The sequence below is a fragment of the Dendrobates tinctorius genome, unplaced genomic scaffold (genome assembly GCF_039654945.1).
Source record: "Dendrobates tinctorius isolate UK_male_01 unplaced genomic scaffold, ASM3965494v1 ptg000357l, whole genome shotgun sequence".
NCBI classification, from domain to species: domain Eukaryota; kingdom Metazoa; phylum Chordata; class Amphibia; order Anura; family Dendrobatidae; genus Dendrobates; species Dendrobates tinctorius.
The window spans coordinates 503,904-523,312 of record NW_027362023.1 but is presented as its reverse complement, the minus strand read 5'-3'; the positions used below and the strand labels follow the sequence as shown (position 1 = coordinate 523,312).

The 19,409-nt window shown below is 47.6% G+C and overlaps 1 protein-coding gene across 4 annotated transcripts in view; it reads left to right on the top strand.

Annotated features, from left to right (window-relative positions):
- The window catches only part of DCAF1 (DDB1 and CUL4 associated factor 1), a 32,560-nt gene extending 15,101 nt beyond the window's left edge, over window positions 1–17,459 (top strand). For all 4 annotated transcript variants that reach the window (XM_073562535.1, XM_073562538.1, XM_073562537.1 and 1 more), the window contains exons 7-24: window positions 3,667–4,134; window positions 4,280–4,381; window positions 4,654–4,812; window positions 5,072–5,251; window positions 5,857–6,066; window positions 6,213–6,382; window positions 6,605–6,729; window positions 6,829–8,092; window positions 8,173–8,371; window positions 8,498–8,580; window positions 8,670–8,754; window positions 9,676–9,909; window positions 10,219–10,312; window positions 10,390–10,494; window positions 11,084–11,157; window positions 11,236–11,337; window positions 11,511–11,769; window positions 16,652–17,459. In XM_073562535.1, the coding sequence (XP_073418636.1) occupies window positions 3,667–4,134; window positions 4,280–4,381; window positions 4,654–4,812; window positions 5,072–5,251; window positions 5,857–6,066; window positions 6,213–6,382; window positions 6,605–6,729; window positions 6,829–8,092; window positions 8,173–8,371; window positions 8,498–8,580; window positions 8,670–8,754; window positions 9,676–9,909; window positions 10,219–10,312; window positions 10,390–10,494; window positions 11,084–11,157; window positions 11,236–11,337; window positions 11,511–11,769; window positions 16,652–16,710 (3,972 nt within the window). In that variant the 3' untranslated portion in view covers window positions 16,711–17,459. The remainder of the gene's footprint in view (window positions 1–3,666; window positions 4,135–4,279; window positions 4,382–4,653; window positions 4,813–5,071; window positions 5,252–5,856; window positions 6,067–6,212; window positions 6,383–6,604; window positions 6,730–6,828; window positions 8,093–8,172; window positions 8,372–8,497; window positions 8,581–8,669; window positions 8,755–9,675; window positions 9,910–10,218; window positions 10,313–10,389; window positions 10,495–11,083; window positions 11,158–11,235; window positions 11,338–11,510; window positions 11,770–16,651) is intronic.
- The last annotated feature ends 1,950 nt before the right edge of the window (window positions 17,460–19,409 follow it).

The window sequence follows — 19,409 nt, the reverse complement described above, 5'->3', positions numbered from 1 at the left end:
TGAGGACAGCCAATATGTCTCCTATTAAGGACCTGAATACACCTAAGGGTTGTAAAACAAAGCCATGTAAGGACTTGCTTGAGTATAAACAGGCACCATATATAAGCTAACAGGTCATGAAGCGATTACCTGGATCCTGGCAGCGAGTGAAAATGAATACGCGAGTCCCGTCCCTCTGCCCCGACACACACGTTTCGCCCTTCTTCCCTTTTTTTATACTATTTATTAAAGGTTAGTAGGGAATCTATGGGTTATAGCATATAGCACCCAATCCCTTCTAGTCGCAGATAATGAACCTCTTGTCTGATTACTCTGAGTTGTGGTTATGATGTTGCCATTTACCAGGCAGAAAACTACTGTTTTGAGTGTTAAGTGCCTCCCTTCTTTTCTGCACCCTTCTTCATGGTTTGGGCACCTATTGTTGATAGGATTGCTATTTAAGACAGGACCAAGTTGTATATTGATACAGCAAGTTGTCAGCTATAGTGTACAGCCGACAGCGGCTGGATTGTCACCAGTATGAGGATGCCATTCTCTTATATCTCAGGTCCGTAAAAATTCGTCCTGGCGGTCAGGGGTTAAGGTCTGGGCTGTGACTCGTCCACTCCTGAACATTTCCACCTTTCCCCACGTTGCTTTAGCAGTATGCTTTGGGTCATGTCTTATTGGAAGGTGAATCTCCGTCCAGTCTCAAGTCACTGACAGACTGAAACAGGTTTTGCTCAAGAATATCCCTGTATTTCGCACCATGCATCTTACCCTCGACTTGGTCCATTTCTTCTGTCCCTGCTGCTGTTGAAAAACATGGGTGGAGTAGTGGATGGTTTTCTTCGGCCACTATGTCCCAACAAGGCTGCAATGTCTGCAAGTAGGAGACGGAATCGTGGGGGGAGAGCTGGTAGCCCCTTCAGGGTCCCTGAAGGTGATAAAATGACCCCGGCAAAGTATGTAGAGCACGGATGACCACTTTCTTGGTACAAAAAGAAGAACTGCGCCATCTGTAGCAACATCACCTTCATGCTGTCAATGTCCCATCTCATGCTCCAAAGAAACCTCCGAGTCGTTGGCTGCTATGGGCACAAAGAGAAACTCACGGTGTGCGGCCACCACCCTCCCCTGACCTCAGCCGTATTGAGAAACTTTGGAGGATCCTCCAGCAGAAGATCTATGAGGGTGGGAGGCCGATCACATCAGAACAGCAGCTCTGGAGGGGAGTCTGACATCCTGCAAAGAAATTCAAGCAGAAACTCTCAAAACGCAGGAGATCAATGGAGGCCGAGTTGTGGAGGTGAAATCACAGCGGCTCCGATGTGACGTGGAGTCGGCCCGTCAGCAGGTTTCTGTTGGAAAAGCTTCTGATGTCGGTAATGTGACGTCTAACGCTGCAGATCCCACAAATCACCGATCTCAGCGCTTCACAACCTATGAAATGTCCGGACTCTTGTTCTGCAGAAGAATTTGCTGCTTTCTGAGTTTTTTAGTTTTGAAATAAATCGTGTTCTCATTGGGAGATTTGTCCAATAAACGTGATTTATCCTCCAACGGTCGATGATTGGACATTGTGCGACTCATCTGCATCCAGGGACTTCAGAGCAAACTAGAATTTGTGGAATAATTTAGATCGCGGTTTATAGCACAAGCGATTAGACGATCGCAGATTTAAGTCCACTAAGTGGACAAATCAATACGTTACATGGGAAAAAATGTTAAAATAGCGAAAATTAAAAAGAAAAAAAAAATTTGAATTACTCCCTCCAAATAAAGATCATAAAAGATACACGCATTTGGTATCACTGCTTTCAAAATAAGTCCGCTCTATCAAAATGAAAAATATTTTACCTGCTCAGTAGACGTCGGAAAACAATCAAAATGCCAAAATAGTTTTTTGTCTTTGCAGCACTGCAAAAAATCCGACAGAGTGATCAAAATAGTTTCTTTACAACCGTCTCGCCCTGCAAAAAATCAAGCCCTCTTGTACAAGCCCTCCTCTCTGCTCCATTGACATAAAATGAAAACATTGAGTTCTGGAAGATGACCACACAATCCCAATTTTTTTTTCCACCACCACTAAAATAATAATAAAAAAAAATCTTTCCACTTTTGGTATTGCTGTAATCGTACTGATGAGGAGAATCATGATTCCAGGTCACTTATACCACACAATGAACCCTGTAAAAAGAATTCACAGAAAACAATGTCAGAGTTGCCTATTTTTCAATTATTGGGTTATTTACCACAATAGTGTGTTGTCTCCTAGCCAAGGGATGTGCGTTAAGTTGCTGATCACCGGCGGGCCAACACTGAGATTCCGGGATTCTGCTGATTGGAGCGGATATTATTGACAAAAGTCCCATATAGAATGCTAAAATGCCTATGGATGATACCAAAACATTTTGTTCACCCTAGGCACAAGCCACATCAGCTCCTACATTCATTAGAACACTGGAGAAAAAAAGGGAGCAAAACGGTGATTGCAAAAATACCAATGATTTTTTATTTTTAAATATCATACAAAAAGTGCACAAGAATCTAAATGCGGTGCCAATATAAAGCAGATGAAACACACACCCGACAAACCCCTCGTCCATCCGAGATAGAAAATACTATCCTCGTATGTATATTCAAAGAATCATGCCTAAAGCGTGGACGCCCAAAAAGTATATAATGCCACCCCATAAAAATCAATGATCTTGCTCCTAATTAGATTCCCTGAGACTAGCTCAAAGGCTCAAAGTAGGGAACAGGACATGTAATGTCCTGGGGTGCAATGTGTCTAAATATAGACAAGGGCGACCATGATATAAGACAAGGGTTAACGTCAGTACAAATTCTTACCCGAGGGAGGAGGAGGGGAGGCATCTGGCAGTGACCCTCAACGCGTGTTTCGTGGCGTAGAGAGGCCGCTTTGACAAAGCGGCCTCTTTGCGCCGCGAAACGCGCGTCGGGGGGCACTGCCAGATGCCTCCCCTCCTCCTCCTGCTTCCTCGGGTAAGAATTTGTACTGACGTTAACCCTTGTCTTATATCATGGTCGCCCTTGTCTATATTTAGACACATTGCACCCCAGGACATTACATGTCCTGTTCCCTACTTTGAGCTAGTCTCAGGGAATCTAATTAGGAGCAAGATCATTGATTTTTATGGGGTGGCATTATATACTTTTTGGGCGTCCACTCTTTAGGCATGATTCCTTGAATATATATACGAGGATAGTATTTTCTATCTCGGATGGACGAGGGGTTTGTCAGGTGTGTGTTTCATCTGCTTTATATTGGCACCGCATTTAGATTCTTGTGCACTTTTTGTATGATATTTAAAAATAAAAAATCATTGGTATTTTTGCACTCATCCTTTTGCTCCCTTTTTTTCTCCAGTGTTCTAATGATTGGAGCGGATGTTGTCCGACCTTCACGCTGTTCTTTGTCTATGGGAACTCCGGAAATAGCGGGTCGCTGTTCTCCGCTCTCCACAAGGTAGGGAGTAAGTGGAGCGGAGGACCAGCGTTTGCATCTCCACTTCATTAGTATGCCCAGCGATCAGGACGCTGTCCCTTATTCCACGGATAAGGGGATAGCTTAATATTTTGGGATTAACCCTCTAAAGAATTGCTGTAATTGTCCATATAATATTTGGTCTGACTCTTCTCGATGACGTCTCCTTTTCGTAGGTTTCCCTTGTTTTGCGCAGACTTCGTGAACTTCAGACCCGAGAAACCTCTAGCAAGCAGGAAAGCAAACGTCCCAGTCCGCGTAAGCCCCTCGGTGAGCCGCTCCTCCCACTGGATGAAGAGGCTGTGGACATGGACTACGGAGAGAATTCACATGATACAAGATCAAAGCCGGAAAATCTTGACCTCTCTTTCCAGGCAGAGACGTCTCCAGGTATCGGGGTCATGGTTAATTCTGATGGCACCGGACCACCACGGAGACCAAAACCCGACACCGATTCTCACCGCAAAGTGAAACAGAAACTGAGCTTCGAGTCTGAACGAGCACCAAGCGAACTGTCCAACAGCAGCTGGTCCGAGATGTCAGTCTGGGTTATTGGCACCAACTACAGCTTGTCCCCCCTGACCCCGGCCATTGAGCAGCGGCTGATCCTACAGTACCTCACACCCCTCGGAGAATACCAGGAGGTGAGGAGCTGAGAGTTATGAGTCGGAAGGAAGGCTCACACTTAGGGTTATAGGTTTTGCAATCTTGTAATTATGTCGGGGCAGCTCATCGGTTCTCCTCTCTGATTCCATGTTATCAGTGTTGCCCGCTTTCTTTCGCCCTTAGTTACTCCCAATCTTCATGCAGATGGGATCCCGTGAGCTCATGATGTATTACATCGATCTGAAGAGAACAAACGACGTCCTCCTCACGTTTGAGGCCTTGAAGGTAAATTTTGCCGATTCCCTCCATGATCTTTGTGATAGAAGCGGTCTCCTCCCTGATGTTGTTTGCTATTCTCATTTATTCATCATTTTATTCTACGGTAATAAGCTTCCAGAGTGGGGGACTGATTCCCGACTTCTGCCTTTGTTTTCACCAGTTGTGACCATGCGACCTGCAACTGTTTCACACCTGGTGTGAATGTGGGTCAGCGCAGAGTGCGCTTATTGTCCACCAGTGGTTTCAGCTCGTTCTCCTTTTTTCCTTTGTCTGACCAGCATTTGGCTTCTCTTCTCCTGCACAACAAGTTTGCTGCGGAGTTTGTTTCTCACGGTGGTGTGCAGAAACTGCTGGAGATCCCCCGTCCTTCCATGGCAGCGACTGGAGTGTCTATGTGTCTGTACTACTTGTCCTACAACCAGGATGCTATGGAACGGGTGAGTCTGATTGCGGAGAAGCAGGATGCAGCTGAAAGACTCTGTAACCTGCTGCACTCCGGTGTCGGCTGGACTTGACCGTTTCATTCTCAGAAAGCAAGCGGTGATCTTTTACTGAATATTAAATGAGCTTGTGAAACAGTTTGTCATCAGATGATAAAATACAAAGTGCACAGGGATGTCTCAGACCTGATGAGGCTGTGAACTTGTTATGAATTCCATGTTTCGTGCGTTCTCACCATCTCCTCCCCTCTTCTAGGTCTGCATGCATCCTCACAAGGTGCTGGCGGACGTGGTCAGCTACACACTGTGGCTCATGGAGTGCTCCCATGCTTCAGGCTGCTGCCACGCCACCATGTTTTTCTCCATCTGCTTCTCCTTCCGAGCTGTTCTGGAGCTGTTTGACAACCAGGATGGACTGCGGCGGCTGGTTAATCTTGTAAGGGAGGCCGGGGGGGGGGGGGTGATGTTGGATATCAGTGATGGGGCCATGTGTGTATTGTGGCTGGGTATCTGCTGGATCCTGGATAGTGATAAGGGGGGAATACAGTGTGATATGTGAGTAGGTGGGGGGGGGGGGGGGGTCACAGTGCTAAACATGAGGGGCTCAAAGTGCTATATTTGGGGGGTTAAGGGGGCCAAAGTGCTATATGTGAGGTAGGTAGGGGGTCTCCTTGCAATATGTGAGGTGCTCGGGTGGTGTCTGAGGGGGAGGGGGACACAGTGCTATACGTGAGTTGCGTGGGGGGGTCACATTGCTATATGTGAGGGGTGTGGGGGATCACAGTGCTATACGTGAGTGGGGGGTCACAGTGCTATGCGTGAGGGGTGTGCAGGGTCACAGTGCTAAACGTGGGGGTCACAGGCCTATACGTGAGGGAGGTGGTTGAGTCACAGGCTATATGTGAGGTGATTGGGGGGTCATAGTGCTATACGTGAGTGGGGTGGGGGTCAAAGTGCTATATGTGAGGAGGTCACGGAGTGAGAGCAGATTTTTGATGCAGCAGGACCTCTCATTACGTGTCTTTTGCTTTTCTTGCACAGATCAGCACTCTGGAGATCCTGAACCTAGAAGACCAGGGAGCTCTACTCAGTGATGATGAGATTTTTGCAAGTCGGCAAACGGGAAAACATACGTGCATGGCGTTACGCCGATACTTTGAAGCTCATCTTGCCATCAAGGTGGAGCAAGTGAAGCAGTCCCTGCAGCGCACAGAGGGTGGTCTGCCGATCCACCCTCCCCCTCCGTACAAGGTGGGCAGCTCGTCTCCTGAGCGGTTTCAGCCTTTCTCCTGTATTATCTGTAGATGGTTTGTCACAGATTTTGCAGAGTTGTCTGCAGTTTACAGCTGGTTGTCGTAGTCGCTGCTGCCTGAAGCTTCGCTCTGCTTTTTTGTTAGGCCTGTACATACACCCGAGAGCAGATCGTGGAGATGATGGAATACCTGATAGCGTTCGGCCCGTCTCAGCTGTACTGGGAACCTGCTGAGGTTTTCCTCAAACTTTCCTGTGTGCAGCTGCTTCTTCAGCTCATCTCCATCGCCTGCAGCTGGAAGACGTACTATGCGAGGTGAGTGTGACGCTCAGGGTTTTCTTGTGATAGGACATCGCTGGAGCGCCCCCATATTGTTCATCTGGCGCAGCGGTACATCTGACGCAGCGGTACATTCGTGTGTGCCTTTCTCTGCTGTTTGGCCCCATTTACACCTTATTACGGAGCTTCATTCGTCAGCTTGGCTGGAAAGCTCCTGGCCGCTGACACATCTTGTATTGTATCTCATTGACCCTGCAGAAATGACACGGTCCGCTATGCTCTGGACGTCCTTGCGATCCTCACAGTGGTGCCAAAAATCCAGCTGCAGTTGTCCGAACCGGTGGACGTTTTGGATGAGGCTGGCTCCACGGTCTCCACTGTAGGTAAGAAGAGGAGTCTGTGACGTCCTTGTGATGGAGCCTATTGTCAGTGTTAGAGACGCAGCGTTTGTCACCAAGTTCACCTGTTTTCGTTTTCCTTAGGGATGAGCATCGTCTTGGGTGTTGCTGAGGGAGAGTTTTTCACCCATGATGCAGAGATCCAGAAATCGGCTCTACAGATCATCATCAATTGTGTGTGTGCCCCAGAGACTCGCATCTCCAGCATTGCAAAATATGTCTCTGGGACCCCCCGAAGACGGACACCTATGTCTCAAAGTTTCCAGTCGCACGGACGTGGTGGGAGCGGGGAGCCAACGCTGGCCAAGATGTGGAATGTCGTCCAGTCCAATAATGGCATCAAGGTGCTTCTGTCTCTGCTATCGGTGAGGATGCCCATAACAGATGCCGACCAGATCCGGGCTCTGTCCTGCAAAGCATTGGTTGGCCTCGGCCGTAGCACTTCGGTGAGGCAGATCATCAGCAAGCTCCCCTTATTCAGCAGTGGTCAAATCCAGCAACTAATGAAGGAGCCGATCCTCCAAGATAAACGCAGCGAACATGTCCGATTCTGCAAGTTTGCAGCAGAGCTGATTGAAAGGGTCTCGGGGAAGCCCCTGCTGATGGGCAGTGACGTATCATTGGCACGGCTGCAGAAAGCAGATGTGGTGGCGCAGTCTCGTATTTCCTTCCCGGAGAAGGAACTCTTGGTGTTAATTCGCAATCATCTAATTTCCAAGGGGCTACAGGAAACGTCAACGGCTTTGACTCGGGAGGCGGACCTGCCTATGACTGCAGCATCGCACTCCTCGTCCTTTCTGCCAGCTGCAGCCACTCAGCCACCAGCTACGTCTTCACCCGTTTCCCTGCCGCGGACCCCACGCCTCCCTGCCCGTTTGACTACCAGCTCTCTGTGCCCGCACCCGCCATCTCGCACCCAGCTGCCCGCTCAGTTGTCATCGCCCGTCCCAGCCTCTACAGGTTCCCCTCTAATCGGTCGTATCAGCTTTGTACGAGAGCGGCAGTCGCCCTGTAATGGAAAGCGATCACGTGTCCTGAGACAGAAGTCTGACCACGGGGCCTACAGCCAGAGCCCTGCCATCAGAAAACAGCTAGAGCGGCACGTGCCTTCCCCACCCACTCTGGACAGTATCATGACAGAATATCTACGGGAGCAGCACGCTCGTTGTAAGAACCCAGTTGCCATTTGCCCTCCCTTTTCCCTGTTTACCCCTCATCAATGTCCAGAGCCCAAGCAACGCAGACAAGCACCAACCAATTGCACTTCACGTCTGACTCGCCGCGCCGCCTTCCCGAAATATGGGGGTGTGGATGGAGGCTGCTTTGACCGACACCTCATATTCAGCAGGTGATAATCGAATGGGAACGGGCCCATGTATGGGATGATCCGTTCTGTACTCACCACTTCTATCTTCTCTCTTCTACCAGGTTCCGTCCAATCTCTGTTTTCAGAGAAGCCAATGAGGATGAAAGCGGCTTCACCTGTTGTGCCTTTTCAGCTCGAGAACGTTTCCTGATGTTGGGAACCTGCACAGGGCAACTCAAGCTGTATAATGTGTTTAGTGGGCAGGAAGAAGCCAGCTACAGTTGTCACAACTCTGCCATAACCCACCTGGAGCCGTCACGGGTAGGTACCTGCCGCCCTGCCCACATGTCGCTCCTGTGCGTCCAGTCAGCAGGTATCTAGTCCCTTGTCTTCCCATCCACCTCCAAGCCTGCGCCCCTCATCTTTTTAACATGTCTGTTCCCACAGGATGGATCCCTTCTTCTCACTGCTGCCACATGGAGTCAGCCATTTTCTGCATTATGGGGAATGAAGTCTGTCTTTGACATGAAGTGAGTGTGGGTTTTGGGTAGGCGGTGGAGGTCCCTACATTCTTAGTGTCTCTGTGCCTGGACCTCACTCTGTCTTGTTGGATTCCCAGGCATGCGTTTACTGAGGATCATTATGTGGAGTTTAGCAAACTTTCCCAGGACCGTGTCATCGGCACCAAGGAAGACGTGGCTCATGTGAGTTATTAGCAGCTCTGGAGGCCACTCGGCCTGGCCTGTACTCCCTAGGTGCACAGAAACTGGCGGTAATAAGGTCCAAGCTGGCAGATGATTCTCATAATCACAAATGGGTAAAATTGCCATGTGCTTGTGCAAACCAGGAATGCTGCAACTTCCCTCTCGTGAAAAAGCCTCTCTGTTCTCAAGAACAGAGAGATTTTTAGTTCTATTGTTTACAGCTTGTTCCCGATCACCTCTGTGGTGTATCAGCAGTGACCGGTTTCCTGAGCATGCAGTTTGTGTGTGCTGTCGAGATCTATAGCAAATAGCTTGTACGTGCTGCTCTGAAGTTCACTGGATCGCTTTATCCGGCTGCTTCAGTCCCCCTGCACTCCTCCGATGCTGCAGAGGTAATGTGGTCTCTCTTAGCATCATGGGAGAGTGCACAATTCGGGCCAAAGGTGTGACCCTCCACCTGGTTCAGACAGTCAGTCATCAGGAGTTCATGTCCCCCCAACAAGAAGGAAAATGAGAAGCATTGCGGTCCTGAAGAGACATGATGAGACTGTCCTTTAATGTGTGGGGGGCCCTTGCATCGCTCATCGGCCCCTAGTCTTCATTGTGTGCTGCTCAGGATATTAGTTTTCGGGCAGGTTCACACTCAGCAGGTTTAGTTGCTTCATATAAGTGAATGGAATTTGTGAACCTCGTATCCGCGCAAATACGATGGATTATACAGGTTTCACAGAAACCATCTGTGAGCAATGGACACACACAGAGGACTGGATTTTCTCCGTTGCAGAACTTTCCATTATGCAGGGATTAGGTTTTATTAATGGTCTCCTCTCTGGTCCAGCTTGTGACGGTTCTCTGCAGGCGACTACTTGCTCTTTCTCTGCTGCAATGTTCTTATGTCTTTACCCTCGTTATCTCCTACAGATTTATGACATCCAGACGGGACAGAAATTGCTGACTTTATATAATCCGGACCTGGCCAATAACTACAAGCGTAACTGCGCCACCTTCAACCCCACGGACGACCTGGTGCTGAATGACGGGGTCCTATGGGACGTACGCTCCACTCAAGCCATTCACAAGTTTGACAAGTTCAACATGAACATCAGCGGGGTTTTCCATCCGAATGGCTTGGAGGTCATAGTCAACACCGAGATTGTATCCTCTGCCGAGTCACAGCACAGGCCTCTCCTGTAGTTTTCAATATCACTGCTTGCTGTCGGAGAATAGGGACAATTTAGAAGCAGAAACTGCAACATAGACTCCATTCAAATGTAATGATGTCACTATTGTCAAGACTGCTTTTTGAATGTTTTTTTTTACCGACAACAAGCAGAGATCTTGAAAATAGCAATGGATTGTGTCCGGTCTGTGGAAAGTTGCAGAACTTTTCCCTATATATGATTTGCATTTCTGTCCATTTCCTATGATGTGCTTTGAGTTTATTTCCATAACCGTCTGCTGAAGTGGGACCTGCGAACCTTCCACCTCCTGCACACGGTGCCAGACCTGGATCAGTGCCGTGTGGTCTTCAATAACACGGGGACGGTGATGTATGGAGGTGAGCGCACGACGCAGCCGACGCTTCTCTTCTTATGTCCTTCTGTCCTGTGACGTCTGTATCCTCTGTTCTGGCAGCCATGCTGCAGGCCGACGATGAGGACGACCTCATGGAAGAGAAGATGAAGAGTCCGTTTGGTTCCTCTTTCCGCACATTTAACGCCACAGATTACAAACCCATCGGTGAGTGTCTGACAAACCAGGGAGGATTTCCAGGCACAAAGCCAAATCTGAAAGCTTCAAAATCAGTAACCGTCCCAAAATTATCAGCCGAAACCTGAACATTGGTGCAGTCTCACACCACTGTCCGTGCCATGATGGACAGGTAGTGCCAAGAGGTGTTGGTCCCTAGGGCCGTGTTGTCAGCTGCAGGAAGGCAATTGCCAGTAGAGGGGGCCCCGCAGAGACAGTCATCTGTCCCCCATAGCGTGCCCACCTGCGCAGTTAGGACATGTTGATTGTGATCTCCCCAATATTCTACGGCTAGCAATATATCCTGTTTCCCTTTTATATTTTACTTCTATTTAATCCTGATCCATTATTTATTTATTTTTTAAACATATTATAAAAACCGCAATGTCTCAGTGGTTTTTTTTTTTTTTTTTTGCAAACTCTTGAGCCACAAAGACATCTTGGAAACGTGAACATTTCCATAACCTACAATTGATAGGTTTTCCATCTGTGAAAATCAGACGTGTGAATGAGGCACAGACTTTTTTTCCTCTTTATTGCGCCTTTTTTTCTGAACCTAATTGTGTCATTTACTCTTCAGCCACCATTGACGTGAAGAGGAACATATTTGACCTGTGCACCGACACCAAAGACTGCTACCTGGCTGTCATAGAGGTGTGTGGGGGTCTGCGCTGCAATGGTTCAGGGGGCAGTGCATTTGTTTTTGTATTAATCTGATATTTCTGATCCCAGAACCAAGGAACCATGGATTCCCTGAACATGGACACCGTCTGTCGGCTCTATGAGGTCGGGAGGCAGCGGCTGGCAGAGGATGAGGACGAGGAGGAGGATCAGGTAGGGGAACGTCTCCGCTGCAGGTCTACTAGGACTATATTTAGGCTCCATTGTCTCATACGCTGGGGAATGTGATCAGGTTCTGACACAGGAGAATGGACAGGAGAGATTCCTGGTTAGGTTATCAGCTTCATTCATGCTGAGGTTTCTAATTTGTGGCCCCTCACTCTTAGGAAGAGGAAGAACAAGACGAGGAGGATGACGATGATGACGATGACTCTGATGATCTGGGACCCCTCCTGGATGCTGAACTGGAAGAAGAGGAGGAGGCAGGGGAGCAGGCGGGAGAGGATGGAGAGAACGACTTCTCCCCCTCCGATGATGAAGAACTTGCTAATCTGCTGGAGGATGAAGAAGACGATGGAGACGATGATGATGGTCGTGATGAAGACTCGGACATTGACCCGGAAGTGGAGATGATACTCGGCGACTGTAAGTAGTGAACATCCCAACACCTTCATGTTTGAGGGTCCGCAGCATTGTACCACCACAAAATGTGTACTAATATCCGCAAACAGGGATTGATGTCACCGCTGATCTCTGGTGATGGATAGGAGGTATTCTCAGTGATGTCACCGCTGATCTCTGGTGATGGATAGGAGACATTCTCAGTGATGTCACCGCTGATCTCTATTGATGGATAGGAGGCATTCTCAGTGATGTCACCGCTGATCTCTGGTGATGGATAGGAGACATTCTCAGTGATGTCACCGCTGATCTCTGGTGATGGATAGGAGGCATTCTCAGTGATGTCACCTTTGATCTCTAGTGATGGATAGGAGACATTCTCAGTGATGTCACCGCTGATCTCTATTGATGGATAGGAGGCATTCTCAGTGATGTCACCGCTGATCTCTATTGATGGATAGGAGGCATTCTCAGTGATGTCACCGCTGATCTCTGGTGATGGATAGGAGACATTCTCAGTGATGTCACCGCTGATCTCTGGTGATGGATAGGAGACATTCTCAGTGATGTCACCGCTGATCTCTGGTGATGGATAGGAGACATTCTCAGTGATGTCACCTCTGATCTCTAGTGATGGATAGGAGGCATTCTCAGTGATGTCACCACTGATCTCTGGTGATGGATAGGAGGCATTCTCAGTGATGTCACCGCTGATCTCTAGTGATGGATAGGAGGCATTCTCAGTGATGTCACCTCTGATCTCTAGTGATGGATAGGACGCATTCTCAGTGATGTCACCGCTGATCTCTGGTGATGGATAGGAGACATTCTCAGTGATGTCACCTCTGATCTCTAGTGATGGATAGGAGACATTCTCAGTGATGTCACCGCTGATCTCTGGTGATGGATAGGAGACATTCTCAGTGATGTCACCGCTGATCTCTGGTGATGGATAGGAGACATTCTCAGTGATGTCACCGCTGATCTCTAGTGATGGATAGGAGACATTCTCAGTGATGTCACCGCTGATCTCTGGTGATGGATAGGAGACATTCTCAGTGATGTCACCGCTGATCTCTGGTGATGGATAGGAGACATTCTCAGTGATGTCACCGCTGATCTCTAGTGATGGATAGGAGGCATTCTCAGTGATGTCACCTCTGATCTCTAGTGATGGATAGGAGGCATTCTCAGTGATGTCACCGCTGATCTCTGGAGATGGATAGGAGACATTATCAGTGATGTCACCTCTGATCTCTAGTGATGGATAGGAGGCATTCTCAGTGATGTCACCACTGATCTCTGGTGATGGATAGGAGGCATTCTCAGTGATGTCACCGCTGATCTCTAGTGATGGATAGGAGGCATTCTCAGTGATGTCACCGCTGATCTCTAGTGATGGATAGGAGGCATTCTCAGTGATGTCACCTCTGATCTCTAGTGATGGATAGGAGACATTCTCAGTGATGTCACCGCTGATCTCTGGTGATGGATAGGAGACATTCTCAGTGATGTCACCGCTGAGCTCTGATGATGGATAGGAGACATTCTCAGTGATGTCACCTCTGATCTCTGATGATGGATAGGAGACATTCTCAGTGATGTCACCTCTGATCTCTAGTGATGGATAGGAGACATTCTCAGTGATGTCACCGCTGATCTCTAGTGATGGATAGGAGACATTCTCAGTGATGTCACCGCTGATCTCTGATGATGGATAGGAGACATTCTCAGTGATGTCACCGCTGATCTCTGATGATGGATAGGAGACATTCTCAGTGATGTCACCGCTGATCTCTGATGATGGATAGGAGACATTCTCAGTGATGTCACCGCTGATCTCTGGTGATGGATAGGAGACATTCTCAGTGATGTCACCGCTGATCTCTGGTGATGGATAGGAGACATTCTCAGTGATGTCACCGCTGATCTCTGGTGATGGATAGGAGACATTCTCAGTGATGTCACCTCTGATCTCTAGTGATGGATAGGAGGCATTCTCAGTGATGTCACCACTGATCTCTGGTGATGGATAGGAGGCATTCTCAGTGATGTCACCGCTGATCTCTAGTGATGGATAGGAGGCATTCTCAGTGCTGTCACCTCTGATCTCTAGTGATGGATAGGACGCATTCTCAGTGATGTCACCGCTGATCTCTGGTGATGGATAGGAGACATTCTCAGTGATGTCACCTCTGATCTCTAGTGATGGATATGAGGCATTCTCAGTGATGTCACCGCTGATCTCTGTTGATGGATAGGAGACATTCTCAGTGATGTCACCTCTGATCTCTAGTGATGGATAGGAGACATTCTCAGTGATGTCACCGCTGATCTCTGGTGATGGATAGGAGACATTCTCAGTGATGTCACCGCTGATCTCTGGTGATGGATAGGAGACATTCTCAGTGATGTCACCTCTGATCTCTAGTGATGGATAGGAGGCATTCTCAGTGATGTCACCACTGATCTCTGGTGATGGATAGGAGGCATTCTCAGTGATGTCACCGCTGATCTCTAGTGATGGATAGGAGGCATTCTCAGTGCTGTCACCTCTGATCTCTAGTGATGGATAGGACGCATTCTCAGTGATGTCACCGCTGATCTCTGGTGATGGATAGGAGACATTCTCAGTGATGTCACCTCTGATCTCTAGTGATGGATATGAGGCATTCTCAGTGATGTCACCGCTGATCTCTGTTGATGGATAGGAGACATTCTCAGTGATGTCACCTCTGATCTCTAGTGATGGATAGGAGACATTCTCAGTGATGTCACCGCTGATCTCTGGTGATGGATAGGAGACATTCTCAGTGATGTCACCGCTGATCTCTGTTGATGGATAGGAGACATTCTCAGTGATGTCACCTCTGATCTCTAGTGATGGATAGGAGACATTCTCAGTGATGTCACCGCTGATCTCTGGTGATGGATAGGAGACATTCTCAGTGATGTCACCGCTGATCTCTGGTGATGGATAGGAGACATTCTCAGTGATGTCACCTCTGATCTCTAGTGATGGATAGGAGGCATTCTCAGTGATGTCACCACTGATCTCTGGTGATGGATAGGAGGCATTCTCAGTGATGTCACCGCTGATCTCTAGTGATGGATAGGAGGCATTCTCAGTGATGTCACCGCTGATCTCTAGTGATGGATAGGAGGCATTCTCAGTGATGTCACCTCTGATCTCTAGTGATGGATAGGAGACATTCTCAGTGATGTCACCGCTGATCTCTGGTGATGGATAGGAGACATTCTCAGTGATGTCACCGCTGAGCTCTGATGATGGATAGGAGACATTCTCAGTGATGTCACCTCTGATCTCTAGTGATGGATAGGAGACATTCTCAGTGATGTCACCTCTGATCTCTAGTGATGGATAGGAGACATTCTCAGTGATGTCACCGCTGATCTCTAGTGATGGATAGGAGACATTCTCAGTGATGTCACCGCTGATCTCTGATGATGGATAGGAGACATTCTCAGTGATGTCACCGCTGATCTCTGATGATGGATAGGAGACATTCTCAGTGATGTCACCGCTGATCTCTGATGATGGATAGGAGACATTCTCAGTGATGTCACCGCTGATCTCTGATGATGGATAGGAGACATTCTCAGTGATGTCACCTCTGATCTCTAGTGATGGATAGGAGACATTCTCAGTGATGTCACCTCTGATCTCTAGTGATGGATAGGAGATATTCTCAGTGATGTCACCTCTGATCTCTAGTGATGGATAGGAGACATTCTCAGTGATGTCACCGCTGATCTCTGATGATGGATAGGAGACATTCTCAGTGATGTCACCTCTGATCTCTAGTGATGGATAGGAGACATTCTCAGTGATGTCACCGCTGATCTCTGGTGATGGATAGGAGACATTCTCAGTGATGTCACCGCTGATCTCTGATGATGGATAGGAGACATTCTCAGTGATGTCACCGCTGATCTCTGATGATGGATAGGAGACATTCTCAGTGATGTCACCTCTGATCTCTGATGATGGATAGGAGACATTCTCAGTGATGTCACCGCTGATCTCTGATGATGGATAGGAGACATTCTCAGTGATGTCACCTCTGATCTCTGATGATGGATAGGAGACATTCTCAGTGATGTCACCTCTGATCTCTGATGATGGATAGGAGACATTCTCAGTGATGTCACCGCTGATCTCTGATGATGGATAGGAGACATTCTCAGTGATGTCACCTCTGATCTCTGGTGATGGATAGGAGGCATTCTCAGTGATGTCACCTCTGATCTCTAGTGATGGATAGGAGGCATTCTCAGTGATGTCACCGCTGATCTCTGGTGATGGATAGGAGGCATTCTCAGTGATGTCAACTCTGATCTCTAGTGATGGATAGGAGGCATTCTCAGTGATGTCACCGCTGATCTCTGATGATGGATAGGAGACATTCTCAGTGATGTCACCTCTGATCTCTGGTGATGGATAGGAGGCATTCTCAGTGATGTCACCTCTGATCTCTAGTGATGGATAGGAGGCATTCTCAGTGATGTCACCGCTGATCTCTGGTGATGGATAGGAGGCATTCTCAGTGATGTCAACTCTGATCTCTAGTGATGGATAGGAGGCATTCTCAGTGATGTCAACTCTGGTCTCTAGTGATGGATAGGAGGCATTCTCAGTGATGTCACCGCTGATCTCTGGTGATGGATAGGAGGCATTCTCAGTGATGTCACCGCTGATCTCTAGTGATGGATAGGAGACATTCTCAGTGATGTCACCGCTGATCTCTGGTGATGGATAGGAGGCATTCTCAGTGATGTCACCGCTGATCTCTGGTGATGGATAGGAGGCATTCTCAGTGATGTCACCGCTGATCTCTGGCGCTGATCTTGGTGCTCTGCTGACTTTTTTCTTTTCTCTCCACAGCTGACAGTTCAGATAACTCAGATCTGGAGGACGACATTATCTTGGCACTGAACGAGTGAGGATTTGGAGGTCCGTGAAGCGTGCAGGAGACTGAGGAGCAGAGCCGCGGTTGCTGTGATCGGCAGACATCTGCACTTGTAATAAACACGTTCTCCCTTGTGTCTGGTCACTTTCCCCTCTCTTCCCACAGACTTCAAGACTGACATTTTTTTCCCCTTTTGTAAAACAGAGCTCTTAAAAGAATAGTTTTATAGAAAAAAAAACAAAAAAACTATAACCAAAAAATCTCCCTCGCTGGACAGCACCGCCTCTCCCCGAAGGCAAAAAAATCTTTATCCTTTGATCTTTTTTTAATGTCGTCTCTGGGTTTGTTTTTTCAAAGGATTATCTAAGGGGAAGAGATTTTTTTTTTTCTTAACTTTGGTCGGCAAAGTATTTTTTATGACAGAATTGTAATATATTCCATAGGAAACGTGTATTTTTGGGACGTGGTCGGGGTCTGTGTGACCAATGACCAGAGATCAAAGTGTCTGATGATAAGTATAATGGGGGGTTGTGCTTTTTGTCTCGGGAAGGACCACGGGAAAGATCATGTTGTTCCTGCTCGGAGGACCATTCTGCAGTATTACTGATGGGTCGGGGGAATTTAGGGTGAGGATCACCCCGGCTCCCTGGTTTACATCATGTAATGCAATCTCTGCAGCTTCTCCCTATAATCATTCTTATCAAATTTTCATGTTTCATGTGAACCAGAAATCATTTTTTTTCTGTAAATTGTATTTATTTAAAAAATAAATGGTCAAGTCATCGTCTGCCGCTGCTCACTGTTATCAGTACACAGCCACCAAACTGGTAGTGTTTGTTTCATAGGGCGTGCTCCTGCTTGTAGTGTTCCTTATGTGTCACATTTATGCTGTTATTAACTTTACTAGGAAGTATCTGATCATTATAAAGTTGCGAGGCGACCTCTGCAGTGCCAGGGGGGTTAGGTCTGCACCGTCATTGATCGGCTGCCAGCTCTGGCCAGATGTCACCAGCACCGCTCCAGCTCGCCGTGTAGTGGCTGCTCCGAGTTGCTGTAGATCAGCCCCATTTCTAATGATCTACCATCCCCAAGTGTCCATTACCCAGCGAGCTGGAGCGGAGGTGGCGTGCTGTGCACACCCTGTACTTCCAGAGCTGTAAGGAGCTGATATCTGGGGGTGTCAGACCTCATCGCTCTGATATTGATGACATACCCTAAGGACATGTCATTGTATCGTAGTGGAAAACCCCTTCAAAATGTATTTTATTTTTTTGAAGGAGAGTGAAATATGTGACAAATCATCTCGAAAAATCGGTAATATCCATATGTAACACAAAATCTGCTGCAACTCTCCCGATGTGCCACAGTACCCTAAGGTCGAATGCACACAGGGTGGATTTGTCTGCAGAAAGTCGCAGGGTATGACCGTACCAGATAACTTATGGAGATTGTGGAAACTTGTGCACATTTTATAATCTGCATTGCAAGTTTGTGTGGGATTCAGTGGGGTCTTTACTAGCGACATGTACAGTGTAATCTGTAAGATGTGCAGATGTAGATGGGAAAATCAGCCCTATGGCCGTCTGCACAACGGATGGAAAAATACTTTTGCTAGTTTGCTGCTCTGAATTGTCACTTGTGGCTTCTGTGCTGAATGTGGTAAAAGCCGCTGTGAAAATCTACAGTAGAAATTGAGATGCAGTCCTGTGCGCCTGGCCCTCCCCTCCGCGTGGCCTGACCCCTTTGCCCTGTTCTGTTGCCGGGCCGTTTCCCCTGTCCCGACCCCCACAGCTTGATATTCATGGTGTATCAATCATACGTTATGTTGTGGGCGATTTTCCGGGGAGCAGGATGGATCTACAATATCCCAGCTTGGCTGATAGACGATCCATGCAGGCGTCACTGGGTATTTGCATCTGTTGCACAGTTGGCCCCTGGTTGATGGCACTTCGGTAGCACGTGCTCCTCCACATTTCTCAGGTGCATTTTCTCTGCTTGACAAATGCAAACCAGATGAAGTGAATGGAAATCAGTGTAACCGCTGTGATACTTTTTCCTATCCAACCCCATTCTGACCCATCGTCTACTATACATCTGTTTATAAGGAAATGTCCATCATGACTGGGTTTTAACCTATGTCATGGGCGGTCAACCAGATTATTCCTGAGGAACATCTGCGCTTAAAATAAAAATCATCAACAATCCATTTTCTATTAATGCAAGATTTTAACTTTTGTGATATAACCCCTAAATTGTTTACAATGGTTTGTTCCACAATGACACAATCAGGCAGGAACAAACCACTAGGCAGACGCCAGAGGGGAGAGCACTACACTTTGAGGAATGTTAAACTACTGTGATGTAAAAGTCTTGATGGTATTTTTACAGGAGCAGCAGAGTTTTATAGGGCGAGGTGTATATCCTGGACCCACTGTTCTGCTTCATGGTGTTTTTTTTTTTCATTATTACTGTTAGGTGTAAAACATTTATTGAGGTTTATATGTTGTAGAGATTTAGAAAAAAAAACCCCACTTAAAATGTTTATTAACATGGGGTCTCAGAAGCCGCTATGATGGGGGAAGTAGGTTATGTAAATTTTCTGCAATGGGAAGTGTCCAGGAGGCAGGCCCTTTGGGGGAGTGTCCAGGGGGTGATCTCTTTGGGAAGTGACCAGGGGGTGGTACCTTAAGGGTGAAGGGGAGTATTCTGGGCTCTGCACTGAATGTCCTCAGT